The sequence below is a fragment of the Pholis gunnellus genome, assembly GCF_910591455.1.
Source record: "Pholis gunnellus genome assembly, chromosome: 12".
Taxonomy (NCBI): domain Eukaryota; kingdom Metazoa; phylum Chordata; class Actinopteri; order Perciformes; family Pholidae; genus Pholis; species Pholis gunnellus.
In genome coordinates, this window is record NC_136539.1 from 21377156 (window position 1) to 21404898 (window position 27743).

The 27743-nt window shown below is 45.3% G+C and overlaps 1 protein-coding gene across 1 annotated transcript in view; it reads left to right on the top strand.

Moving 5' to 3' along the window:
• The window catches only part of itgb5 (integrin, beta 5), a 39822-nt gene extending 12653 nt beyond the window's left edge, over nucleotides 1-27169 (top strand). Inside the window, exons 10-16 of the mRNA XM_079170487.1 lie at nucleotides 2113-2287; nucleotides 3292-3546; nucleotides 19502-19724; nucleotides 21448-21548; nucleotides 23229-23348; nucleotides 24435-24601; nucleotides 24990-27169. Coding sequence (XP_079026613.1) covers nucleotides 2113-2287; nucleotides 3292-3546; nucleotides 19502-19724; nucleotides 21448-21548; nucleotides 23229-23348; nucleotides 24435-24601; nucleotides 24990-25085 — 1137 coding nt within the window. The 3' untranslated portion in view covers nucleotides 25086-27169. The remainder of the gene's footprint in view (nucleotides 1-2112; nucleotides 2288-3291; nucleotides 3547-19501; nucleotides 19725-21447; nucleotides 21549-23228; nucleotides 23349-24434; nucleotides 24602-24989) is intronic.
• The last annotated feature ends 574 nt before the right edge of the window (nucleotides 27170-27743 follow it).

A 27743-nucleotide genomic window follows, 5' to 3' on the forward strand; every position in this document is an offset into this window, starting at 1 on the left:
GGCAGGAGGAGGCCTGTGAAAACTGCACGCCATGAAAGAAGGGAACTGGCAGGAGGAGAAATGCTAGCTGGAGTGTACGTAGTTAAGCCGGCATCCGCTGCAGGAATGTATGACCACTGAATAGGCCTCATGCATATGAATGAGAACAAGTCTGCGCTTAATGTACCACAGGTCCTTTTTTTAGAAATAAGAAAGTTTTTAGTCCAAATAAAATGTGTTTTGTTTGATCTTCTTCGTGGGTTTTCTCCCAGTTCATTTAATTTCAGGCAAAGATTTTTTTTAATTTATTTTTACCATCTTTTTGAGATTAAATGTTCAATGTTTCACTGTTAACACCGTGAACCATGTTTTTGTCCCGTCTACCTCTTGCCGTAGTACAACCTAACACGCGGTCTCTGATCTCATTCCCTGTACGTCGCTCCTTGAATGACATTACTCACCCAACTGTATGTGTCGAGGCCTTTTCTCAATGAGTTCAGTCTCAATGCGTCAACTCCTCACTCTTTCCTCACTACTACTACTACTTCCTCCCAAGTTATCGCCCCCCTGTGCTCCTCCACAGCCTCATCGGCCACATGATTGGGTGAACTGGGCTCCTCGCGACTCCCATTTACAGTAAATCTAATTGCCTCCTTCGTTAACTCGTTAAGCTTTCCCGCCCCTGAAGTGGAGGCGGAATCCGGGGAACATGTGGCGTATAGGCTCTTCCTGTATCCTGAATCGGCTTATGTTGTGTGCTGGACTGAAGTAAAAAGACACATGCTGATGCCTGAACTGCTCATTTGTACTGGTGAGCATTCTTGCATGATGAAATATCCAGTTAACATAATCAGAAGTATGTGCCGTTTTAAGAAAACAAGAGGAACCATTGAGGTTCTTGCGTTGGGGATGTTGCTGATGGTTCTTGCGTTGACAAACTATCGGTGCATTTAACGAGGTTCATGAAACCAGAGTTTACGATACGAGTTGTGTTTAGTTAACTTCTGTTTCTCTGTGATAATCCGTGTTACTGTCACTTTAAACAGCCTGTAATAATGGAGATTATTCCTGGCTTCCATTATTTACACCTTTTGACTTTTCACTGGTCCATTTCCCGTGTGATACTTCCTGAATGAATAAAACAAATAAAAGTCTCACCCGGAAACTAATCGGAGGAAGCTGTATTTACCCAACACATTCAGAACGGGAGAGGCCTTGCACGGGCTGTGACTTATTTGGTCTCATCGTGCCCTTTATTCAGGAGATCACTTACATCCTCCGGCCAAGAACAGCAGGTGCTGCAGGGGTGGAATATTTGCTTTTGGTGCAAGACTTCCGTTTGTCTTTTTGGAGGTCAAGTGCTTCTAGTCGGAGCTTCAAAGCAGAGAGAATCGCTTCCCTTCTGGAGCAGTTTTGACATCTAAAACAAAATGGATGAGAATATGCAACCTTACCTCACTCTCTCTGCAAGCTTTGTCACGTTGAAATGCGGCACATAAACCTCACAATCATTGTTTGTGCAGAGCCAAACCAGTAGAACATGTGTGCTTTGCTTTTTAGCACTTTGACATATTTTTGTATGTGGTGTTTGGGTGAAAACTTAAATTATTCCAGCAGTCAATTATCCAAACGTATAGCAGCATTATGTCATCAGTCGAGGACAACATCAAAGAGAAACTCTGAGCTCTCCGTGGAGCCGACAGCGTTGCCGTCATTGTGTAAATATGAGGTAAATACCAGACGAACGAGCTCATTTTGGAACAGTAAAAAAAATAACAGCCGGGGTTGGGTTTCTCTTCTTAAGACTTCCTTCCTCGGAGCAATCAAATGGGTGTAGGTCTTGTGTCATGTCCCACTTTTCTGCACATGTGAAGCCACATCAGCTGCACGCCGTAAACTCTCTGTGTAAACATGACAACACAGGGTCGTGTGTAGGTCACGTCCACAGGCTAGCTGCCAGCTGCCAAGAATGTGTATGTTTTGTTCACACGAAAAAGACGTTTGAAACTTTTATCCCTCAAATCATCTGAACTCGACGTGCACCCTCCTCACTCCACAAACAGGAAGTCACTATCTATTCTCCATCAGCGTGTCAGTATTTATTCTATTTTCTAACTGCGCCGTCTTCTGTAGGTGTCGTTCAACGTGAGTGTGGAGGCGAGGAGCTGCCCTCCCCGCGGCGCCGACCAGAGCTTCACCATCAAGCCGGTGGGGTTCAAAGACCGCCTGGAGGTTTCTGTGGAGTATCAGTGTGACTGCGGCTGCAGCCGGACAGCGCAAACCAACAGCAGCATCTGCAGCTCCATAGGTAGTTCGTCTACACGTTCCCCCGTTACTACTGGTTTTACTGGGAGATGCATAATAAGACAAAAACAAGAATAGCATCTGTTTGATTTTGAATATGCGATATCTCAGTCACGCCTCGGGGGAGTTTCTTCACATTTGGCACAAAATGTCCACTTGGACTCAAGGATGTACGGAGGTCACTGTGACCTCACAAAACACATTTTTGGCTTCATTATGACAAATTCACACAAATGTCCAATAAGATAAAATGATAAAGTGGTGACATTTTTTGGCAGTCATGGATATAATCTTCAACATGACTGGTTGGCAGAGACATACAACTGGGAGGTGGTCATTTTTGACAAACTTAAACCCTCGGGTATATAATTAGAAGCTGATTAGTTTTTTCACGTCATCCTTTCTCTGGTTTCTCGTGGCCGTTTTAAACTGCGGAGGTCAATGTCTTCTTGCAGCAGGAAACGCAAACATTTTTTAAAGCAAGGGGACATAAAGATCTATGTGGAAACATGCTTCTGTTAAAAAAAAATACTATAACAAGAAACACGAGCGTGGTTAATCACACGGGACAGAGAACTGCTGCTGCTCAGCTTCCTGTAGGTTGAACACCTCAATCAGCGATGTCAGACCTGGTATTTTGACTTCAGGAACTGGGTAAAACTCCTACTTTTACCCCATAAATTAGCTACTTTCTGTGGCGTGATTATGGGAGAGGCTGTCTCCCTTGTGGTTATTGTTGATGAGATAATGATGTCCATAAAAGCCAAAATTATGCTCTAACCCGTAATGTTGAACTTGGGCTTTATATTGAGATATGAGTTATCATCAACACATTCAATTATCCCGTGCACAGTTAAGATGTCGTGAGTGTTTTAAATCACTAACTGGGAAAGTCAAAACAACTGTAAATGGTCAAGTTTAAAACACTGTAATCCAACAGGACACATCTCAGATTTAGGAACTCCTACTCTCTCACAGCAGCTATGAAGTAACTCTTGCCTCTTGCAGGTACTTATAACTGCGGGATTTGTCACTGTGAGCCGGGCTACCTGGGCGCCCGCTGTGAGTGCCAGGAGGGCGAGGCCAGCAGCATGTACCTCAGCGCCTGCCGGGAAGCCGACGGGAAGCAGATCTGCAGCGGGCGAGGAGAGTGCAGCTGCAACCAGTGTCTGTGCTACGAGTCGGAGTTCGGCAAGATTTACGGCAGCTACTGCGAGTGTGACGACTTCTCCTGCGCCCGGCACAAAGGCATCCTCTGCTCAGGTAGGAGTATCACTAGAGGTGCATCAGAAATGCCTCCGATACAACCTAAAAGGCTCAACGACACGTGTCACTTGCTACCGATCCATCCAAGTACATCCTGCCTGATTTGCTTCTGCACATGTGCGAACTAGAACTACTCACCTGTGGTTAAACCGTAAACCGTATATGAGGAGTGGACGTAGTCATCATGACGTCACCCGTTGGTTTGTGGACTGCTGTTCTGCCGCCTCGAGTTCGGCTATTTCGCCGTCGCCATCTTGGATTACGGCCGTCACCATTTTGTTTTTTTTGGCAACCAATGAACGGAAGTTACCATATTTGGAATGCAGAGTAGTGACGTAGAGACGCCGTATACGGCTCTGGTAAAGACCTGTCAATCACAGTAAGCCCATGGATGTCTACGACTGATCTATATCCTCAGAGGTCAAACTTTATGCTGCGTTCATGCTCCATTCAGTAAAATTAGTATTGAGTGAAGGTCAATTATAACGTTATCATGGTGTGTTCAAATGTCATCTTGTAGAATGTAGTTTTTTTAGTTTTTAACTCTCAGGTATTGCATCAGTACTCTGTAACGGCCGATACGCAAGTTGGAAGTGTGTGAATCTGTATCGTAAAGAGAAGAACTGGTGTCGGAACGTCTCTAAATATCGCATATTTACTGTCTGCATTTTCCACTGAAGCCCAGTTGTCCTGAGTTGTGTGTTTTTGAATCCTGCTGCTGCGCTCGTAGTGCGGTGGTGGTTTGAACTACAGCTGTTGAGGGAACCGCACCTCCCTGGGTATTGAACTTAATGAGAATACAAGCTGACATCAAACAACGCGGTGAACTCTTTAGCTCCGCAGCTCGTCGTGGGTTATAATCAACAATAATGCACGTTCATGGTGCTGAGTCACCTTCCCGTACCTGCTCTGGGTGTGTCCCCCGTGGTTTGGCCCCGCTCCCGGCTCCACTGCAAACCAAAACTCTGCTTTTATTTTCAGAATGAGCTGAAACGATCACCTGCAGGGCTGCTGGCTTCGCTCCCATAGGAAGCTGGGAGGAGCAGCTGTGATAGTAGTTGTTCAGATGTTCAGCTCGTTTGTTGTTTGGCGTGTTGCCTCAGAGGGCTTGTTTCGGTGTGATGCTGGAATGATCCGAGGACCTGAGAGAGGTGGAAGTACCTTTTTAGTTTGTTCGTGTTTGCGTGAATGGAGAAAAGTAAAAGATGTATAAGCTTTGAGCCTTTTAATTATCTCCATCCCTGAGACATGAATATACTCTGTTAATCAGCGGTTCGTGTGCCGATGCCAACTTAAAGTGCTCTTCCTCTCAACTGAGCCGTCCCCGCTTCACTCTGATGCCCCAAAGAGGCCCCCGGCATGAAAAACCAGGTTTGGCTCAGAGTATCTGTACCCAGCTACACCGAACAGGCCGAGGCTGTTGTGTTCCCAGAACATCGGGTCCAAGACTCTGGTGCGAGACCTCCTGAACGCAAGAGGGGGGGGGGGGGGCCGGGCCGTTGGCTCATCCCCAAGCCAACGGCTGTTTCTGTGAAACCACAGAGAGCGCTTTGTGACAGTCGGGGCCGGCTTTGGCGCGATCCCGTAACACAATGCCGGCCTCTATATTTGTCTGAACCCAGTAGAAACTGAAGTCTTTTCGTTTAGTCAGCGGCAACGCCGGACACAGAATGGCTGTTTGTTTGTGCCGATCACCCATAAGCAGTCATTAAATCTTAACAGTCCACTACCCCCTGCCGCTCTCGGGCTTGGTTTTCCCGGCGTGGAGCCGTAATGAGCTCCTAATGGATACCGAGCGGGACGCCTCCTCCACACTTTTCCTCCGAATATCTCGGTTAATTATCGTGTGGTGCCCCCTCTGTAAGACATGCTTGTACAAAAACTACTCTGTGCCAGCACGTTTCTAAAAAAAACCCCCACAGGAAATACTAGTACGGTCTATTTCGAGGCCCCCTGAGCGAGCAAACATATCTTGTAAAGGGTGTTGTGCTCCACCTGGATCGGTCACACTCTGCTGAGATGTAGTCTTGTGTCTGGAGTGTTCACACTGATGCACTGCCTAAAGGAGCAGCAGGTTTCAATAAAGAGGAAATCAGCTGGCATGGCATCCTTTTTCGTGTGTGTGTGTGTGTGTGTGTGTGTGTGTAAAATGTTCACCTAAATAATCGTTATCTCGTCATCTTATCTTCTTCCCTTCAGTTCATATCAACCTTGTTTATGTTTTTCAGTGTTCTCTCATGTTGTCATTCTGTCAGCACTTTGAGCTCCTCTCTTATCTCTCCTCCTGCTCCTCCTCCTCCTCCTCCTCCTCCCCCCTCGTCTTCCTCAGCAGTACTGCATTTGGCTTTGCTTCAGTTTAAATGTCATCCTTTGTGGAGAGATGAGATGGAAACATGGCCACATGTAATAGGTTGTCTTAATCAAAGAATCTAGTTTGACTAAGAAGAAAAATAAATATCAAAAGAACTCATCTGTGTCATGTGATCTTCATCAGTGGATTGACTTTTCTCAGTTCCATCGATCTGTAACTGTAAAGATTCTCGTCCGTGTTGGATGTCGGGATTAACCACATTTCTTCCATAACGTCACGGTTTGTAGAAGAGTAGAGAGTCGTACCACTCACCTGAAATGTTGAGAAGAAGAAGAAAACGTGTCCGAGAGAACTGACAGTCCAGACATCGATAGTGTGGAAGCATTTTGAATATCTACCAAATGACCAGGGAGTTGTTGTAGAAGCGATGCAATGCGTGCCGTCGAAAGGTGACCGCAGAAGGGTCAAACATTCTGAATACGTTCCATCATCTTTGAGATAATCACCCAAACCTTTGTGCCCAAGTCAAGGTAAAAAACTAGCTATAGTTGATGATGACAGTAAATATTTCAGTTCAGTAGCTATATTAGAAATATTTTGATTGATAGTTGTGAAACTGTGATATTTCCTCCGACAATCGTGAAATCAAGATCTCATACCGACCCGGCTCAAAGCTCACTCACTAGCTTCTTCCGGAGTCTTGGTCAGTCATGCTTGAGGAAAAGAACCTAACAAGCTGACCTTGAGTCGAGTCTCTTCTGCTCTATAAGTTGTGGTAAACCAACGGTGCTTCTGCATTGAGTCCTTCTCCCGCTTCAGATCTGCTGGATGTCCAGTCAGAGTTGAGCCCGAGGACGCCGGCTGCTCTCCACACCCAGCTGTGGCTCACACCTGCTGGGTCGAGCTGTAATTCTGTGTGTACTGTACACACATTAAATGGGCGTGTGTGCGCGCTGCGGTGACACGAGGCAGCCGGAACCAACCAAAACCACCAGAACACGCTGCTCCCCAGTGTGCTTTTATTTAGAGTTTTATTCTGGTGCGCTGGGAGCTCTACTGCAAGACTCGGCAAATGCTGGTCGGGTGGAAAAAAACTAAACAGCCAGAAAATGATGGCGACATTTTATATTTGCTTGTTTGTTTTTTTATTCTCTTCCCAGTGAAATGTGACATATTAAAAGTTCACTACAGTATCTGCTTATCATAAGCGACTCCATCGTACCGAAGCTTGTTTTTGTGACGCTCGGCTCAGTTAAACTCACTTTCCTGGCTCATTATAATGAAGACGTCACCGAGCCGTTTGTGTCTGTAGATGAATAGAGTTCACTCTGTATTCAAAATGTTTTTAGTGAAACAGCTTAATGCATCAAATTAGTTTTGGAAAGACGTGTTAGCGTCCTGAACCAGGCTCTTTAATCCTCAATGTCACTGTAATAACATGCGTTTATAAACCATTAACAGAGGTAGGTGGCTGTAGAAGAGGTGGCTGCAGGACGTGCTGTATCTGGGGTCAGATGACCTGTGTTGGACGACTGTCTGCCTCTGAATGTCCCGGTAATCTTATCCTCAGCATCCACACGGCCATCTGTCTTTGTGTTTATGTCTGCTCCTGGCTCTCTGAGGAGTACCTTCAGGGGGAAGGACGTGCAGACAGACGTGCGCTGCACGGACTCTGTCAAGGTTTGATTAACGTAGTCGGGGAAGGAGCTGATTCAAACCCCCGGTGATTGTTGTGAGCGTCGTGTCTGTGGGTCGACGGGCTGATTTACTCATTGATTTGTTTGTGTTTTGTTTCTCTCACTCATGGAAGGATGAGTCACTAGCTGTCTTTAGGAGCCCGACTGATTTATTTACAGACATACGCTGATACTGATGCATCTGTAAAGAGCCAGTGACAGCAGATAATGTCTTAAGCGTTGCACGACGTAACGACCACATTGTATATTATCTAGTTTAAAATAGTTTTGTTTTGAATTAACTCTAAAAGTATGGATCTTAAAGACCCTGTGTTGTTCGAGCTCCTCTCTCCTGACTTCCTCGCCCCGCTGCCCCCCTGACCCACATCCCCTCTGCAGACTCTGCAGCTGGTTCTAAATAATGATCTAAGTGCCCTGCAGTTGCCAGAAATAGAGCAGCTTTATTTCCAGACTTGCGCAAACCCTCTTTTACCCCCATAAATATAACTGCTGGTGTCCTGTGTGTGTGTGTGTGTGTGTGTGTGTGTGTGTGTTCATGCATGTACACCATGTGTACGCATACGCGTCAGCGTCTCCTTATAGGGTAAATGGGAACATGTGTGTTTATTCGTGTTCGTGCCGAGCGTTCACTGAGGGCAACGGTTCTCTTCAGGACTCGTCGGTTCAAAAACAAGAGACAGACGTTCCTTCGCTTCAGATTTCAAACGGCCCCGTCTGACAGAAGGCACGGCGCAGGTGACACGAGGTGGCTCGGTGTGTTATCCTAGCGGCAGCAAAGACATGTTGAAACACAGCTCGTGCACCTGAAAGTCACTTTCACCATTCAGAAAATATGTGCAGCTTCAGCCCAGAAGTCCCGTCATTAAAAGATATTCTCATATCTGTGTCGGTATAAAACAAATACTGATGTTAGTTAGAGCAAACAGCATTCCAGAAAACACATAAGTTCTTCGTTACAACTAGAAGTGTTGTTGTTGTGCAGCCCATAGCCACCGCTGAGCTGCAGAAATGAGCTTTTTTAGTGAACTAAGCGGTTTTGTGAAGCGTTAACACGTTGGACTGTCCCTGGAGAACGAATGAAGAGAGAAGATTCTGCGCTTCACTTCACCAAAGTCACATTCAACATGTTGCATTATTCCTGTTTGGGAGTCTTGTTCCGTCACCATTGTTCAGCTCTCTGAGATCCCATTGTCATCTGAACGTTGGAGAAAAGAATCGGGTTTTGTCCTCGAGTGAGATAATGTGTCGGAGATTTGTTCCTCTGGCGGCTCTGCTTTTTTTGTAGCTTTGTCTGTTTGAAATACGGCATTAGTTTTTCAATCGATGATGCGTTGGACATAAAATAAGTGACTTGGTTGTACGCGCGCTGCTGTTTTCCTGTAAAGGTGCTCGGGTCTCTCTCCTGCTACGTGGAGTCTGTAAAGAGCGTTGGGTTCGTGTTTTACGCGTCGTTACTTGAACACACAGCAATTAGTGAGTCTGGTCTTCGTTAACGTTTGGCCGGCAGCAACACCAGAGAAATAATACACACAATGGGAAAAAATACTGCTTTTACTTTATTGGAGCATTCACTGGCAGAGTTCCTTCATTTCTTTTGTGCCACTCATTCTACTCGTGTAAAGGCCCCGCACAGTGTTTTTTAGATTGACCTGAAAGGTGCATTGATCCCGCCCTTAAAGGCAGCGTGAAACCAACGGGGGACTGAGGTCGATATCAACCGAGCACAGCTGGAGGTCTAATTAGTGAACAAATTGACTTCACCTGTGGGGGACGACCGGGGTCGTTAATTATCACCTGTAGCTTTTTACTTTCTCTCTCCACATGAGTAGAACTTTATAGTCTATAGACTTTCAATCGAGAGAACGTGTTCGAGACCGCGCGTCCCAGATTGTTGTGAAGCGGCTCATTTGTGATGGTTTTCCTAAACTATAACTACGTGTTTTTTTGTTGCAATCCGCTCTGCCCAAGTAAGGAGTGTTGTTATTCACAAATATGTTCACCTGTTGCCTTGTGGGCAAGGATTACATTTACAATGCTGTGCTAATTATAGTTCCAACTTTAATGGGAATCAGCCTTTTAGATGTTATTTAATTCAAACACACTGTGACCGACTGAACAAAGCTACCTGAGCAGCACCTGCCGCTCAGTCCTCAGACCCCCGAGGTTAAACAAACACCGGGCGACTCCTCCCTCTCCTCTCTTCTTTGAGACTTGACTGAACTTGAGCGCCGCAGACAAAGACCTCCGGTTTCTCTGGTGAAAACAGTGCAGACGCGAGGCCACACCCCGGTCCTATCGCTGCACGTGGACTACTGGAGTTCCTTTAGAAGCTTGCAGGTGGTTTTCTTTACACTCGAGTTGTGGCTCAAATATTCACATGCAGTTCACGTGCACGGCCGTCCCCAGTTTGACCCCGGAGCCACGAAAAACAACCCATATCAAGTGTAAAGTGGTGGAAGCGCTTGGGTTTTCAGTTTGTGGGCTGAACAGCTGTTTTCAGGGGGCTTATTTTTGAAGTCTTTTGGCCAGCTCTGCTTCTTGGGTGGCTCTGCAGCATTAAGAGCCTCCGAGGTCCCCAGGATTTAGATCCTTAAAGCTCAACAGCTGACCGTAATTGATTCACATCACAGCTGCTCGCTCCACGGTAGATGCATGCTGTGCACAGTGTGTGTTGAAGCGGGATGCTGGTGAGGAAATAAATAAAGGAGAGCTCCCGAATTCAGCTTTCTTGTAAAGGAGGTTTCAGTGAAACCTACATAGTTTCTAGAGGAAGAGCTAGGATGTCCGATATAAGTGGAAGTGTTATTACTCCGCTATTGTTTTACCTAAAGCGCTTATACGCAATGTTCTTATATGCTAACAATGGATCAAATGACTTTGTTTATTACTAAATAATCACCCTTCTGGAACTTTTCGGTGTCTTTTCGGTCATTGTTGTAGTTCTAATCTCACAGTTATCACCAGCATTGTTTCCGGCTGCAGCCGGCAGCTGTTTACAGAGGAAAAAGCTCCTAAACACTCACTGTACACCAGTTAAACAGTCTCTTAACTGTGTGTGTCTGCTGTTTGCTAACTGCTGAACATGTGGAACTTTTAGCAGCTAGAGACAGATTATGTCCCTCAGGAGTTGATGCCAACGTGGAGGTCCGTCTCTCGAAAGCGCGACACCGCGCTACCAGAATGCATTGCACGGCTGCTTACGAAGGCAATGAATGGGAAGCAGAGAAACGACGGATCCTGTGGACACGAGAACTGCAGTGGCAGCCTGCTTTACCTGTACCTTTTCTTGTGGCTTTGCTTTATTCCTTTGTCATTTCTGCAGTGCCATCCAACACCAAAGACCTTTAAATCGCTGTACGCATTCTGAAACAATTATCAAGCTTAGTTTGCATTTTACCTATAAGACATAACACATAAAGACGTCATTTTCCCTCACCACTGCATGGAGTGACAGCAAATAAAATGCTTGCTCAGCATTTAACAAACAGCTGGTAGAACTCAGGTCACAGAGTTTGTGTCTCCCTCTGTTTTTTTATAGGCTTTTGTCTCCTGCTTACTGTGAGTAATGTCAGTGGATGCTGAGGCGTCCTCTGACTCGGAGACGGAGCTGAATCTACAAGTAAACACCGTTTTCACGGGCCGGTAATGACTGTTGTCCGTCAAGCACGTGATGTTATCCACGTAGAAATCTCAAGTCGGAGCTGCTGACACCTGTAATTGCACCCGATCTGATCCCGCCGCACGGCCATTTAGGTTTAGTGAGCTCTGCAGGGCCGCTTATGTTGACGGTGGCATTATTCTTCTTTCACTGGCACACGAACAGAAACCTAAAGAAAGAAGAAGTCGTCTCTCACGGACCAGATATCGTGTCTCTCTTTATTTCTGATGACGAACAGCTCGGCTCAGCGTGTCTCGGCCTGCACATTTTAATAGGCCACATTTTTTAGCTGTTTTACTCCGACAGACACACACACACACACACACACACACAAAGACAGGCTAGTAATATTGTTTTAACAGCCCTGTTAAAAAGGAACACATCAGCTAAAAGTTGAGTTGAAGTGTAGCGCATTGGAATTGTTTTCAAAAGATGTATTAGATGCGTGAGTGGGTTTCACCACATTCCTCTGCCTCAGGCTTTTAAAGCTCATTTTAATGGTTTAAAGAAATAGTTTGACGTTCAGAGAAATACGCTCTTCTTTCTTTCTGAGCGTTGGATGATCCTCAACACTCTCGTGTGTGTGTGTGTGTGTGTGTATAGAGCTTTAGCCAGGCGGGGCTTAGCTTAGCTTAGCTTAGCTTAGCATCAAAGCTGGAAACAGGGGCTAAGCTGTAGCGGTGCCCGTCCTGCATACCTCTTGACTTTGGAGTTCGCCAGCCTAACTCTTTCCTCCTGCTTCCAGTCTGAATGCTAAGCTAAGATAATCACACAGTGGCATTAGCTCCATAGCACACAGGCATGAGAACGGTCCAGGAAATAAAAGCTAATGATTGCGTTTCCCAAAAATGATAAACGATTCCCTTTGTGCTGATAGCAAGAAGCATGTTTCTCCATCAACCATAGATTTGTGCATATTAACTCAAGAGTCTGCTCGTTCCTCAGAGGACATAATAAGGTTCCAGTCCAGTAAATAAAACAAAGAACTGTCAGTGTTGATAAACTGGATCAGATCCCTGCTCCTATAGCTGCTGCTGTTAGTACTGGATGAGCAGGATGTTGCTGATGAATCATGGGCCTCTAATCTCACAACATCGAACTCAAATCCTCATAATCTATTGGCTATATATCACTTTAAAGCGTTTGATAATTCCGTTTTAAAGTTTTGCTTATTTTGCCTCCCGGGTAGCAAAGCTCCAGGCAGACACAAGAGCCTCTGTGTGTTGTGTCTCCCTCTTATCTTGTCAGAGTGTATGTATCCCAGCCCTGAGGGAGGATTAGTAATCTCTCCTCACGAATCACAGAGAACGTGACCGGCGGTGTTTTAAACTTTGACCGTGTCCTCCGCCTCAAGTGAACCTAAAGATCCGTCTCTGTTTGGGGAAATGAGAACCAGGAACTGATTTTGTTTTTAAACTAAATGTTGTCCCGTCTACTGTGGAAAAATATGAAACTTGTGCCTCGTCAGCAGTCTGGTTGCTCGCTGACTCTCCCGTTGTTTACAGAAGCCGCTGTCACTCCGGAGGCTTCGCAGGGCTTACTTAGAGGGTTTCTCTGCTCGGGTTGTTTTTGTGGTTCTTCTTACTGTCTCATTGAAGGCATCACTTCTGTTTCCATCTCTTTGTCTGGCAGCGAGTGCGTTGCTGAGGTGCAGTTTGAAGCTTTTGAGGGACTGAAATAATAATAGTCGGCTGCAAATGTGCAGGATTCTCTCCACCCAAGTTACAAAAAAAGAAGTGTGTGTGTGTGTGTGTGTGTGTGTGTGTGTGTGTGTGTGTGTTTTTTACCAGAATCATTTTAAAGCTCCCCTGAAAGAGGAGATAAGTCCAAACAAACCAGCCCTTCATTTTGGTACAATGTGACCTTGGACTGAGTTTGAATGCAACGCGTCTGTTTTATTTTCTTCTGTTTTTCAGACACACACACACACACACACACACACACACACACACACACACACACACACACACACACACACACACACACACACACACACACACACACACACACACACACACACACACACGCACGCGCACAACCTCGCCTGAGCCTGTGACCGAACGGTAATCTTACCCCACAGCCCACTGTGTAATTAGCTGGAGTGTTTTTTTCGGTGATATTGTTCTGCTGTCAGAGCGCCCGTTTAAAGTCGTACAGTCATATTGTGCGTTCCTTCCCAGGGTCAGGGAGGGGCTGCATGCTATGGTACATTCGTCCGGCCCCAACCTCTCTGAAATTAATGCACAAAGCACTCTGTCATTTGACATATTTGCTTGTTTAAAAAGCCAGACAAAAAGGAGCACCACACACACACACACATGGATGCGGTAATATTAAGTGGAATGCTGGAACGTGGTGGCTGAACCTTCTGTCTGTCACAGAGACCACCACTGTGGCTTTGGTCCAATTACACCACAAAAGAGTTCAATGGTGACATATTTTTAGCGCCGACAGAAAGTATGAAAATGTCCGTTGTAGAGCTGAACAATGTATCAGTTTGTCTTTTGACTGTTTTCATAAGCAATAAATTGCCAAAATGCCCAAAAAAAATCCCGGTTCCAACCTCTTAAATGTGTGATTTTTACAGGACAAACATTTCCAGAAGAATTGAATGTTTCAGACGAAGGTGTATTCACCTGGTTCAAAATGATGTGGAATTGCAGTTTTTCATGAGATGACCTCCAAACCCCCCCAAATATCTCCTCGTGTCTTTTGTTCACAGTCACCCCGTCATTCATATTTTTGTAGCAACATTATTTTAAAGATATGCAGGCATGCCAATAATGTGCTGTAGGATTTCCCACAGGTAACTGACTTTTCGCCTTCTTCATCTTCCCTGAGAGTTTTTTTTTTTCTTCCTCCAAATCTCCAAATTCCAGCTAACCAGGGGTGCGCCACAAGTATTTCATAAATTCAGTGCCGCTTTCCATCAGACTTCAGCTGAGAGCAGAACGTAGGACCGTGCTTCAGACTGCAACCGGAGACGTGAGAGGATAGAGGGCATGTTTTCTTTGCACACACATGCACACGCACACGCACACACAAACACGCTGCAGCCTCCGGGACACAGGCAGCTCTTTGACCGCCACTGCAGGAAGTGACTGTTTCTCTCTCCTTGCATTAACACTGAGCCCTCCGTTTGCAGCCCCTCCGCAGGCCGCCACATCATATCAGACGTCACATTCCTAATGAGGGTTACTGAGTTCGGTGTGACGGCTGATAACATATCGTTACCCTTCTCACTCCGTTTCACGTCTGAAAGGAGCTCGATAAACATTCAGAAACTATCACAATTGATAGACACGATGCCCAGCTGCTGTAAAACAACCGCGACGGTGTTTGCAGTCATTTGAGGGATTACACATCTGTGTCCAGTCCTTCTCATCCCCCCTCCTCGCTTGCTTCTCCCCTCACAAAACATGCAGCGGATAACGCTTCTTTGTGCACTCCATCACCGCAGACGGGGAATACTTGAATATGCACAAAGGTCTGTTGCTCCCAGATGTCAGATGCAATTTGCTCTGGGAACATGTTGTTTATTTTGAATGCCTTCATGAAAAGGGGCTTTAGCTTTAGCTTTTTTAGAGCCCGAGCTCTCGCTGTCTGGCACATTTACACGATACAACTATGCGTCTCAAAATAACCCAACCGCTCATTTCCTTTTTATATAATCTCCAAATATTTACATAAGCCTGTTAAAATGTGATGTTGACATCCAGCATGTCTCCAGGCAGAAAATGTGGGAATGCATTCAGACGCAGGCTGTGTCTGTGCTGTAACTACAGCTGGCTCGGTTTAGTGAAAAACATATTGTTGATCCCATAATTGTGCCTTTTTTAAAGGCAGCCAGTGATTCATCTTCCATTCTATTGTGACGGGGAGGAGGCTGATGCTTCACTAGCTGGGGATGTGAAGGAGGAAGAGTAATCTCAGATCTTTATGGTTCATTTACTCTAAAGCTGTTCCCTGCTGCATATACTGGCATTTAACTGGTGTGAAAATCAATAATCTCACATGTAGATGTGGAACTCCGATTATGTAGCTTTTATGCACTTCTAACTCTGATGGAGGGATCTCTCTTCATGATCCAATTAGTAACTGTTGTGCAGCTTTTCGTCATATCATATGATCTTCATCAACAGATGGAGTTTGACCCGCAGATGATCAAATATGTATCTCCTTTGAGCACTTTAAGGACATCTTCACCCACACATTTTGGGGGAATTGTTCTGATACCGGCATCAGAAATGCCTCCGCTGCCTTTCTGAAAGGCTGCAGCAGTTCTGCTTGGCTAACGGAGCTAAGGGCTAAAGTTGCATTGACTTGCATTATGATGCGTTCAAGCTCTATTCAGTAAAAAGAACTGGAAGGCAAGCCGATGAAGGCGCTCGACCATTCTCTCTATTTCTCATTCTTCTTCTTTTTTTTTTCCATCGCGCTCAGCAAGTCGTAAGGCTCGATGTGAATGAACTCTTGTGATCGTTAATCTGCTCAGCGGAGGAAGCGAGCAGCATGAGGCCGACCCCGCCGCACCAGGCTGAGTACGTTGACAGCCCGACTTCCTGCTCGGTGTTGCTCATTGTCTGCTCCACGTGAACCTCTGTGGAAGTTTATCAGGCGACGAAAACATTTTGAGGGAGCACAAAACACATTCTGAGCTCAAATCATCTGTGTGCAATCAGTCCTCCCTTGCACACAAATCTAATTCTGCTCTCGTGAACCCGTGCCCGCGCTCTCTGAACGGTTCACTTGCAGACTGAGCAGCACTCAAGTTTGTTATGTTTTTCCTCAATATACTTCCGTATCACTTGCTTTCGAATGCTGGAACCGTCCGCTGTGTTGCGTCTGAAATACAGGAATGTTTTTTTAATTCTTCAGGAAAGAGAACACGTCCTGAGGTGAAAGTCTAAAACGTCTTTAACAGCCTTTTACGTCTGTGTCATTTGACCTCCACTTGGCTGCTGGGTCCAGGCTGACTGAATGTCTGCAGAAACGTCATGGAAAAGTTATGAGTAAAAAGATGAAGGTCACAGCGCTGAAGTGTCTGAACACATTCCATCTCTCCTCCTCCTCCTCCTCCTCCTCCTCCTCCTCCTCCTCCTCCTCCTCCTCCTCCTCCTCCTCCTCCTCCTCCTCCTCTACAGCTGCATTTATCGTGAGCAGTGTTTAATCTCACTGTCTGGCAGCGACTCGAAAGGGCCCGACGGCACGGCCAAAAGAAATGGAACGACTTAGCAGCTCAGTAACAAAATGGAATGACGGGAGAGAAAAAGAGCCCGTGCACTTGCTCCAAACATCTGTTTTGCAGCCGTGCCCGATGGTTGTCGAAGTGAAGAGCTGGCGTTCTCTTCAGACGGCTCATCTGAGGCGTGCTGAGCCCAAGAGCTGGTAGCATCTCGACAAAGAGGAAGAACCTGACTCTACTTTGTCGAGGTGGAGACGACGTTAACTCGTGCAGTGAGGAAACCGAAGCTAGCACACTCTACTGCTTCTATGTAGTATAAATATGTCAGGATCTCTTATTTAGGGCATTATTCTGTCTGAATCCCCCCAAAAGGAACTAGTTGCGTCAGTGGAAGTCCTTTTAAGTGCTGTTTCTGATGCACACAATGAACATGGTTCTAATATTAACTTGGCAACGTCTTCCCAAACTAAAGGAGCTAATCTCTCACACGAACATGGAGACTAGAGAGCGTTTTGAAGACAGCAGACCTGGTAGCAGCTCGTCAGGACTTGTTGAACAATGAGCCAATGTCAAAGCAGCTGCACATTCACTGCTTCTATCCTCCCAAAACTCTCACCGGAAAGAAGAAAAGAAGGCTTCTCGCCCTCCTACTGCTGGAGCTGTGGTGTCATTTCAGGACACATTCCCAGGGCTGGTACGATGACTCAGCCACATTGCCACTCGTCGTGCCAGCCTCCACTGACCGAGGTTTTGGGAGTGGTGCTCCAGCCTCTGGGGAAAAAAAAAAGAACAACCAAGAGGGGAGAAGTGTTGATACAAAGAATCCACGGCCTGTCTGTGGGTCCATGCAGTGTGTTGCACAACCCCGACCACTAGGTCGACGATCAAACTGGATGTTGGTGTTGGTTGTGGAGAAGTCTCCGGGACCTCTTTTGAGGATCTGGGTTTAATCAGCTGCTGTTCTTCCTCGCTGTGTCTGGCGTTGAGTGACGAGCAGATTCTGCATGTTGGACAGAAGGAGAAGGAGCCACACAGTGATTTCACTCCTCCGTCAGATCATAACTCTGTCACATTACATTTTCTAAACCCTTTAAATGTAAACACAGTGAGGACAGTTATTGGAAAAGTAGCTCTTTTCCTTTATTGTTTAAAACAACACGGGACTTCATGCAGTAAGAGTTTAAGAGAAACGTTTACTAAGAGAAACCCAAGTTTTGAATTCAAGCAGTGTAAAAAGAAAACACATGACTATCATATAATCAAATTTGGTTTATTATATATTTATGAGTATTATATTGATTGGATTAATAATGAAATACTGGTCCAATGAAGGCTATAAAAGCCCTTGGATGCTGCGTTCAGCTTCTGAATGGATTACATTCTGCTCTTCGATGCTTTTTTGTTATGACGTTCTGGAAAATCACATGTTTGTGATCACAATTTATGATCAAGTGGGATTCATTATCAAGAACATCGGATTAAGAGCAGATTTGGAACGTACAAATGTTTGGTGCATCTGGAGTTTACTTATTTTCTCTCTACACGGAAAATTATGAGAAAATGTAAGAGAATGTTGCTGCATGAGGCCCAATGTGAGGGTCCTCTTAAACATACCGTATTAATTATATAAGAATAATAATAATAACAATGAGACATTTCATTTGTATAACGCTTTAAAAGTTACTCAAAGGCACTTTACATCATAAAAACGTAAAAGTAATAACTATTTAAACAAAGCAGATAAATGACATAACAGCGTAAACACAATAACAACAAACATAACTAGCATAGTTCTTGTCTCTGGTGATTAGTGACTCCCAACCCCTGAAACACACGACTGACCTGTTAATAATACATTTTATGGTCGATAAAATAGTGAAGAATTCCCATCACACGTTCCTAAAGCCAGACGCGACGGCCCAAAACCTGAAGGTGTTTATTCTTTGTGCATTAACAGAATCAATGAATGAACTCATTGTTGATGTCGTTTCTCAGAACACGTTGAAGAACGCGATTTTGTAGTTTTCACAAAAGTTTCCGTGTTGAAGCCCGAAGCTCGAACAGTTTGTCGCTGCAAGATCCCCGGCCGTCTCATCAGCAGCTTGTATGTCTGACTCGTCCCAGTACTGATGTGTGTTCCTGCTATAGTTCTGAATATTTCACAAACCATGAGTTCTTGGCTTTGACCCGCCTGCAGCCCGTGTTGATGAAGAGCGAACGTCTCCTTTCTGTCCGCTTCCTTATCATCTGAGACGGCAGCTTACTGAATGTGGTCTTTGTGGAGGGTCTTGGAACAACTAGTGTGAAATAAGCTTGTCAAGCGACGCGTCCCTGATTACAGCGGCTGTCCTCCCTCCATCAAGGATTCCACAGACGGCCCGAGACCAATCAGAGTTCAAACAAGACCGGGTGGTGCGCCGCTTTCTCCAGAAGACTTGCCTCCTGTTGGATTTGTTCCAGTGCAGATAACAAGTTAATGAGTGTGGCACAAAGGGGGGGGGCAGTTTAGATGTGGAAGAAGCTTCAGCGCTGTAGAGCTCCAGCTGCTCCAGCTGTTGCAAAGGAAGGTCAGATTGTTCTCACAGGAAGAGGAAACTGAGAGCTAGACTCTCTAGTGTGTGTGTGCGTGTGTGTGTGTGTGTGTGTGTGCGTTTATTTTGTCGTACACTATATATGGCCCAGTGTATCTGGACAACCTTGTCATTTCGTGTATTTAAGGTCTGTTTTTTCATGTTTGTGTGAAATATAAAGGATGCCTCGCCATGAGTCTTTGTTCTGACTTTAGGAATAATTAAAAGTCCACGACCAGGAGACCTGCGGGCTCATAGAGGCAGCCAGGCTGCCAAATTTGGTGGAAAACCTTTCCCAGAACATTTATAACATAAAAGAGTTTGTCCAGCGTAAAACTAAATCCACACAGCTGCCAACAGCTGGCAGCAGCTCTCTGCTGGCTCTGGATCGGCTACTGTTGATGCGTTTTGTAGTTTTCTTGATGGGAAGTCGCACAAAGTATTTACAAGAGTCTGTGGATGGTATCAGATCAGATTTATGACAGAGTGACCGCCCCGCTGACTTCCTTTCTGCTCCCCTCTTGTCCCCAGGTCACGGAGAATGTCACTGCGGGGAGTGTAAATGCCACGCCGGCTACGTCGGCGACAACTGCAACTGCTCCACGGAGACGTCGTCCTGCATCGCCGACGACGGGCAGATGTGCAGCGGCCGGGGCAGCTGCGTGTGCGGCCGCTGCCAGTGCACCGAGCCGGGGGCCTTCGGGGATACCTGTGAGAAATGCCCCACCTGCCCCGACGCCTGTGGCACCAAAAGGTAAAGGCACAAACACATTGGGTATTATTACACGTATGTTTGAGCGGATGGGTTTATTACACGAGGGGGGAAAAAACAAGGTGCCATCTGCAATCTACAGCGACGAGACGAAAAAGGTCAAACCACCAAACCCCCCCCCCACATAGCTCACTCACGTCTGGGCTTATCTAAGCTTTGATGAGCAAGTCATAAGAGAGTCGTCCAGATAACTCTCATGCCATTTGTGACCCTGAGAAATGAAGCTGTCGCCCCGCCGTTTGAACCTCCAGCGTCCGTGAGTGTGGCTCTTTGAGGTCGGGGGTTAAACGCCTGTCAGACGTCTAGTAAAGAGAAGAGTCGGAGAACCTGCTGTGTTCTCTCAACACGGCCGCTTACAAAACACATGGCTCCGGTTTTCCAAGTCGACGGCGGTCTTTATGGAACAACCTTTCACCTTTTGACCCGACTTGATTTTTTAGAGACGGGTCGTCAATGTATCAAGTCATCAATGTTACGACCAGTTAGATGGCATTTGAACTGAAGCTGTGCTGCAGCCACAAGTCTTGCACGGGCATGCATGACTGTAAATGTCTCGAGCTATTAGTCTATTTCTGCTTGATTTAGAGTTTGTTATCTCCACTGTGGGGTTTATGTTTTACTCCAACATGTTTAGTGAGCAGGGTTTCAAAAAAGACAAGATGTATAACGTTCATGAAGGGAGGATTCATTGCATGACATGTTGTTTCAGACTGCATACGTTTTAAATAGGTTTAATATACTGACAACTCGGTGGCAAATTCGCAAGAGAATTGCGCAACTTTTGCCGCCGCTAAACGTTCACAAATGCACTGCCAAGCAAATAGCATCTCTGTGCTTTTTGCACATATTTAAAGGAGGTCATACGCAGACATTTGGCTCAAAATCATCCCCTTTCTATGCAAATGAGCCTCACTGCAAAAACAGTCCAATTCACAACAATTAGCGCAATTATAACGGGTGTGTCTCCTTTTATATTTTTCAATGCAGTGACAGGTTTCAATAACAGCTGAGTCATGAAAAGTCTCTGGATAAAGCTCCCGTATGTGAGAGGATAAAAGTAACACTGCTTTGCCGCACACAGCATCTCTTTTGATGGGGAGACGCATTATAGCTTCTGCTGCGGTGGGATTGCCGCAGGTATTTAATAAACTCAAAAAAAATGAATAAGAGAGTAATTAAAATAATAGTGCAATTCGCAACGATCAGCGCTTAGAGACACACCCAGTGAAGTTACACGTTGACACAGGTTCAGATGGCAAATGATGCGCAAGTTATGATGCTATCAACGGCCGCGAGAGGAGTGGTGGACATCTCTTTATCTCCAGCATCAACACAATTATGATTTTGAAATGTGTGTTTTTACAAACTTGACGCTGTAAAATGTCACAGAAACCCCAAAGTGACCGTACCGGCATAGCTAACGGATGCAGTCAAATCCCCGGCTGCAGTTTATTTGTTTAGTTTTTTCACGGTTCGCCTGCAGTTCAGCTGCTGACAGTTTGCTGCAGAGACACTTCCAGTGTTTTAAGGGAGCGCCGTTGGGTTATTTTTGACAGCTGACGTACCCGGAGTAGGCCTTGTGTAGATTCGTGCTCTCCCGAGTGCTTTCGTACTCATGAATAAAGATGAGAGGAGGCATTTGAAAAAAGATTCGAGAATACGTCGTACTCTGCTTTTCCATTAAACTTGCTCTGCTCCGCTCCAGGGAGTGCATCGAGTGCCGGCTTTTCGACTCGGGACGGCTCGCAGACAACCAGACCTGCCAGCGCCTGTGCAAGGATGAAATCATCACTGTGGAGACCCTCAGTGAGTACACACACACACACACACACACACACACACACACACACACACACACACACACACACACACACACACACACACACAGGTTGGCAGAGACCAGTATACACACTAGTGGCATCTGCGACAGTCTCACTTTACACACACGTCTTCCACTGTCACTTTACTTGAACATGAATAGGACAATATGAACAGTGTGATGATTCACTTTGGACAAAAGCATCTAGCAAATAGATGTGATACAATGTTTCCAAGTCAGAATCACACAAAGCAGCAAATCCCACGAGCGAGATGTGAAAGTGCTTAATGAGAAACTGGGCTTTGTCACACTGTTGTGAACAGAACCGTGTCCTGATACTGTCAGACGGCTGCAGCTCTTCGTCTCCACACACACGGCTCTCTGTGTGTTGTTTGGGGGCTTCGCAGCTCCACGTCCTTTGATGTTTAACACCTCGCTCACCTCCCGCGGTGCGATAATGAGAGCACACCCAGGGAGAGCCGGCTCCGTCACGCGTCCCGATGTTTTCGGTATTATGCGGCAGGTGTCATTCTCACAGCTCCACGGCTCCACAGCCAGCCTACAGACTACAGGACAAACCCGCTCATGTGGTTTCAAAGAGCTCAAGTACAAAGTCCCTCCATGCTTCATCTCTAGCGGCAGAATCCTCCCACTGAACAAACAGGCAGGAAGGTGGAGTTTATAACTCGCTATAACTGCAATGGAGTGCTTCTCTCTGTTTTTGTTTTTTTTACATCCCTTCACAGCCTGGAGGCAAATAGTCCGGAGATGTTCAGGAATGCATTACTAAGCGCGCAGTGATTTATGGTCTGTGGCACCGTGATGCTGCAGAGGAGAGCGAGGGTTGTGTGTGTTTTAGTTACAGATTATTATTAAGACCGATCCATATTGGCCCAGCGTGGCTCTGACCCAGATCCGACGGGTTTCGCAGCGTTCCCCCCGCGAGCTCAGCCATCTGACTGGCCTTAATGGACTCCACATGTACATTCCAGATACTTCGTGCATGAAATAGAGGAGGAGGAGGGGCTGATGGGGAGAGGGTGGACCGGGGCAGCATGACCTCACTCTCCCGTGTGAGCTTTTTTCGGATGATGAAGATTGACTGGAAAGCAAGGGCACCCACGATATATCCTTTATCGCGTCTCACTTGGTGATCTATGTGGTGATTTTTCCCCTCAGTGTCAGATTCCTCTTCGGTGTTACCTCACCCTCTCCTCCCCTTTTGTCTCTCTCTTTGTTCCTGGATCTGAAGACAAACCTCGATGGATAACAATGATGTAATACCGCAATAATTCCTTCAAAACACCGGTAGAACCGTGAGGTCATACAGAATGAAGAATCGACCGAACGGATCTTTTTTTGATTAGAAAAATATTTCCCCGAAATGAAAGTAAAGAAGCTTGAAGTGGATATAAAAACAAGTCAATAAAAGTTCATTTTAATCAAGCAACTCATTGTTTTGGAGGCTGTTGTTGTTTTTCACCATACTCTTCACCAATTATTTTTAATAAGATTGAATTAGTCTTTTTATTGTCCCTGTTCTTTGACGTCCTTCTTTGATTAATGTATGTATCATAATTTATTAAAGAGGATCGTAACTGATCTAAAGTTCTCCTCGGCGTTTCTTTTTGTGACTGATTGAAGTGTTTCTCTGCTTTCCCTTCCAGACACGGAGGACCCCGGCGCTGTGCTTTGTCTCTACAAGACAGACAACGATTGTGTCATGAAGTTCACGTATTCTGAGCACGCCAGCGGGCGATCCATCCTCACAGCTCTAAAAGAGCCAGGTCAGTGCCCCGAAACAACAACAAATTACCTATTCGCTCCTCGTTTTAACCTGCTGAGGTCTGAGTGCCGTTGGGTTGTATTTATGGTGCATGAATCAGCAAAAATCATACTTTATTTTTAAAAAATTTGGAAGGGAATAAAACATTCTGTTGTGCAACCCTGTGTTGTAAATGAACCTTGAACATGTGTTAAATGTTAACACTTCAGAGCGCAGACCCCGACTTCTTTGACTGACTTTATTAACTACTTATCCCAATATCTGCTACGGATTCATCTCAATATTCAATGAAAAATGTTTAAAGATTCAGATTTTTCTGTGTTTTTTTGTTACATGAAATAAGTGCAAACTTAAAGGCACAATGAGTCAATAGATATTAATGCAAGAACCAGTCAAACAAACACATTCGTTCTTTAGCAGTTTGTACGAGTGATTTAGGAGAACTTGCACCAAATTCCTCGTATTTCGAATCTTCTCTTAAGGAACGAACCAGTTTGTGGTCCGGACGTGTCGTAGGAGTCGTGTGACGTTAGACGTTAACACACGGCTGACGTTCACGCTTCACGCTGGTCATTTACACAGTTAGCGGAAGTTGTGAGTTGTTTGCTGAATCCAACGCGGCAAACTCAACATACGAGTCCAACGTACAATAAAAAGTATGAGACTGAGAGTTAAATATAAAAATATACCAAAATGTAAATAATCCCTCTGTCGTGACTTATGACCCACTAGAAGTGAGAGGTGGTGTCCTCTGCTTGGTTTTACTTACTCTACTGTGTTTGGGCGTCAACCTCCATAAAAAACGTAGCAACCGAGTGTCAGATCGTAAGAAAGAGGAAGCTACGAAAATGGACGCAGCGTAACAATAAAAGCAAATATAGCGACAAAGCTGGTTCCAAAGCCTCGTTGAGGGGGCAACTTTAAATCTTAAATACAAACTGCCAACGCTACTCCTTCTACCTTTCATTAACCGTCTTAACTCAGCGAGGGACTTTTAGATTAGTCTCCGTTACAGGATTCCACACACAAAATGTTGTTCCCACCAGTGCTTGGAGCTGAATCTAAACTCGGTCTCTTCCTGATCCAGAGTGCAGCGGTGGACCAGACGCTCTGATGGTGCTGCTCGCCGTGGTCGGCAGCATCCTGCTGGTGGGAGTGGTGCTGCTCGCCGTCTGGAAGCTGGTGATCACAGTTCATGACCGGAGAGAGTTTACACGCTTCCAGAACGCACGCTCACGAGCCCGATACGAGATGGTGAGGACTTTGCTCAGTAGGCCAATCACACTTCATTTTCACAGCTGACGGGCAGAACTTGCACTGCACTGTCCTGTGATGTTTCCCCTTCTCTGCTTTACATACAAAAAAAGCGGCAAAATGTCCACCGTTGGAGGCCATTGTGTCGTAGAGTGTTGTAATGTGTGCACATCTGCACAGAAAAACAGTATTCTGACATTGTAATCTTGCTAATAATCCCCTTTTTATCTGTAATCCGATTACGTCCTTTTTGTAACCAAATACCGTTTTTTTGTATCCTAACTGCAGAGCGCTGTGTCATGTATTCCCTTACTGATCAGAACTCTTATTTGGAGTTCAAATCTCTCATTTTGTGACTTTCTGTTTTGTACCTCTCGCACGCCTCCAGGCCTCCAACCCTCTGTACAAGCAGCCCGTGTCTACACATTTCGTAGAAACAGATTTCAACATGTACGGGAAGTCCTTCAACGGAGGGGTCCACTGATCCCTCAGCATGGGGCGCGGCAGGACCGGTCCGACGAACAGATCCCTGGAGGACGGAGGCGGACTGAGCACACTCGATTCTCACCTGATAACAGAAGTGAAATGAACTAGAGGGGGGGGGGGGGGTCTATGGCCTTTTTTTTTTTTGTATCTTTACGCAGGAGACTCGAGCCTACCACAGAGATGATGTGACTTCTTCTCTTCTTCATCCGGGTGTTTTTCACAGTCGGTGGAAGAAAGAAGCGTGACCTCCTCGGTCTAGTTTAGAGAGAGAGAGAGAGAGTAGAGTTAGCGGTGAGTTTGTCTGCAGTTACACAAAATAAACAAACTCTCTCATGAAAACCACGACTCCAACCACATAAAACCACCATTCAATCTTTGCACAGAGCAGGCAGGACATTGGCTTATATTTGTATATTTTTATAAACACTAAAAAATGCCTTTTTCTTTTTTTTTTTTTTGGTGTAAACTTTGCAGCCAACAGGACTCTGAATAAATTTCACTCCGCATCGGATCATTTCAAATGCACAGGATTATTAAAAAGCACATATTTCTGACGGTGGCTGTGATGACGTTGTGGTACTACTAACATTTACTAAGCAATAGACTTCTTACCCTCATTTTGCACAGAGAATATTAAGAGGCAAGTAAAGAATCTAATTTTCTTCTATGTTGTGTGTGTGTGTGTGTGTGTGTGTGTGTGTGTGTGTGTGTTATTGTACGCTCCAGTTGCACTCTCTTTTGTTCATCTGAATTGTAGGATTTCCAACTCGCCCCCCAGCCTTTGAACACTTACAGTGAGGCGGGTGTTCAAGCCAAAGAGCAAAACCAACAATGTGCTATAGTCCCTCCGTTCTTTCAGTCGTCTTCGGCGCTCAGACCCAAACTCATTTGTTTCCGACTGAAGACGTTAATCTTGAAAAGTTCTCTATATCGAATGCTGCGTGGATGATGAACGTGTGTAGGCCGACCTACCGAGCATCCTGTTCGTCCCCTCAGTTGATCTGCAGCTATTTTCTTAATGGATTCATCATTTTGGTCTTTTCTTTTCTTCGTTTTTCTCAAAAGCACCAAATGTTCTGTCGTTCCAGCTTCAGAAGTCGGCGCCAGTAGTTTTCTGCTTTTATTGTAAATTGAATATATTGTGTGATTTGAACAGATGTCACCGTGGGCATTAGGAAATAGTGACAGATAGAGGTACTATTTTCAGACATTTTGTTGACCAAACGATTAATCGAGAACTAAGTAGATTAATCTCTAAGGACAGTAATAAATAGCTGGAGTGCAACAGTGTGGCTCATTGATGTGTCTCTAATGCAGCTACATCATTATTCTTAATAGTTGTTTAGGATCATTGTTGGTTTTGTTCTTTGCGTTGGATTAAAACATATATGAATAAAAATATCACCGGCCTCTGAACCCTTAACAGCGCCTCACAATCTGGACTGCCTTAAAGCGTTCTCATGTGATGATACTTGTAGAGTAGATCTCCTCTCACTTGGAATAGAAAAACATGCAGAAACTGTGAGTTTTATGTGGATTTGGGCATACAGTGCAGTGTGAAGTCCCTGTGAGGCTGAGTCCACCCTGCCTGCACTGTGAGTGGGTGGAAACTTTGAGGGAAAAACCTCAAAGGAAGAGCGTCCAGAGTCATAAATCTACCGTCACTGTTCCCACAGTGAGACATGAGGTCTGAACGGTCGCAGGGAATTCTGTCAGCGAGACGCGTTCGAGGGGGTCGGGCGAGAAAGAGGGTGCGACGCTCTTACAGTAAAAGTGGCAGGGACTTGGAGTTTGTGTGTGTGTGTGTGTTTGAGTGCAAAGAGTGTGTGTAAATAATATAACGAGGGTATGTATGTACATATGGTGCCAAATGAAATGAAAATGTTTTGAATGGGCTCGGCTGTGCGTCTCGGCACAGTTTACTAAAACTCACCCACAACACCTTGTTTCAGCTCAAAACATGAATCTTTAGTTCTTCTTCCTGTACAGGCGTGAACGCTTTCACATGGATGAACAGACTCACACCACTACATGTGTATGTAATACTGCACACAGAGCAGAGAACAATAAATCTGCTTGTGTCAAAAAAAAAAAAAGCCGGCGGCGTCTGTTGTGTTTTGGCTCAGTCGTACGTTACAGATCCACAGAGGCTGCGAGAGGAAGAGCGGCATCGGTCTGTGGTCTAATTTTAAACGTCGCACATAACTCGGCCTTGTGTGTCTGCACCCTTCAAAGTTTCGTGAAACATCTGTTTAGCCCCTCTAACCGTGCTGGCTCATGTTTGATGTGTGATCACACAGACAGGGAGGCCGGTCTGATGTGTCCTCTGATGCTGTAATTTAAGTTTTTACAGAACAACCCTTTTAATAACGTATTCGGTCGCTTACTTAGAATTATTATCTTCAGGGTTTAACACCAGCTTTTTAAAAGTGGCTTCAGCTTTCGGGTTGACATTTTTAGTCACCGTCTATTTTGAGTAATTAAGATGCTTTGCAGTTACACGTCAGCTTAATAATACAAATGTGACAAGAAAGGAAAGAAAACTTACGAACGACATCCCACAAACTACTTCATTTGTTTCACCATAGTCTCCAAATCAGAAGCATGTTCATCGATAATATATTCAATATTCAATTGTCACTAATGTAACAAATAT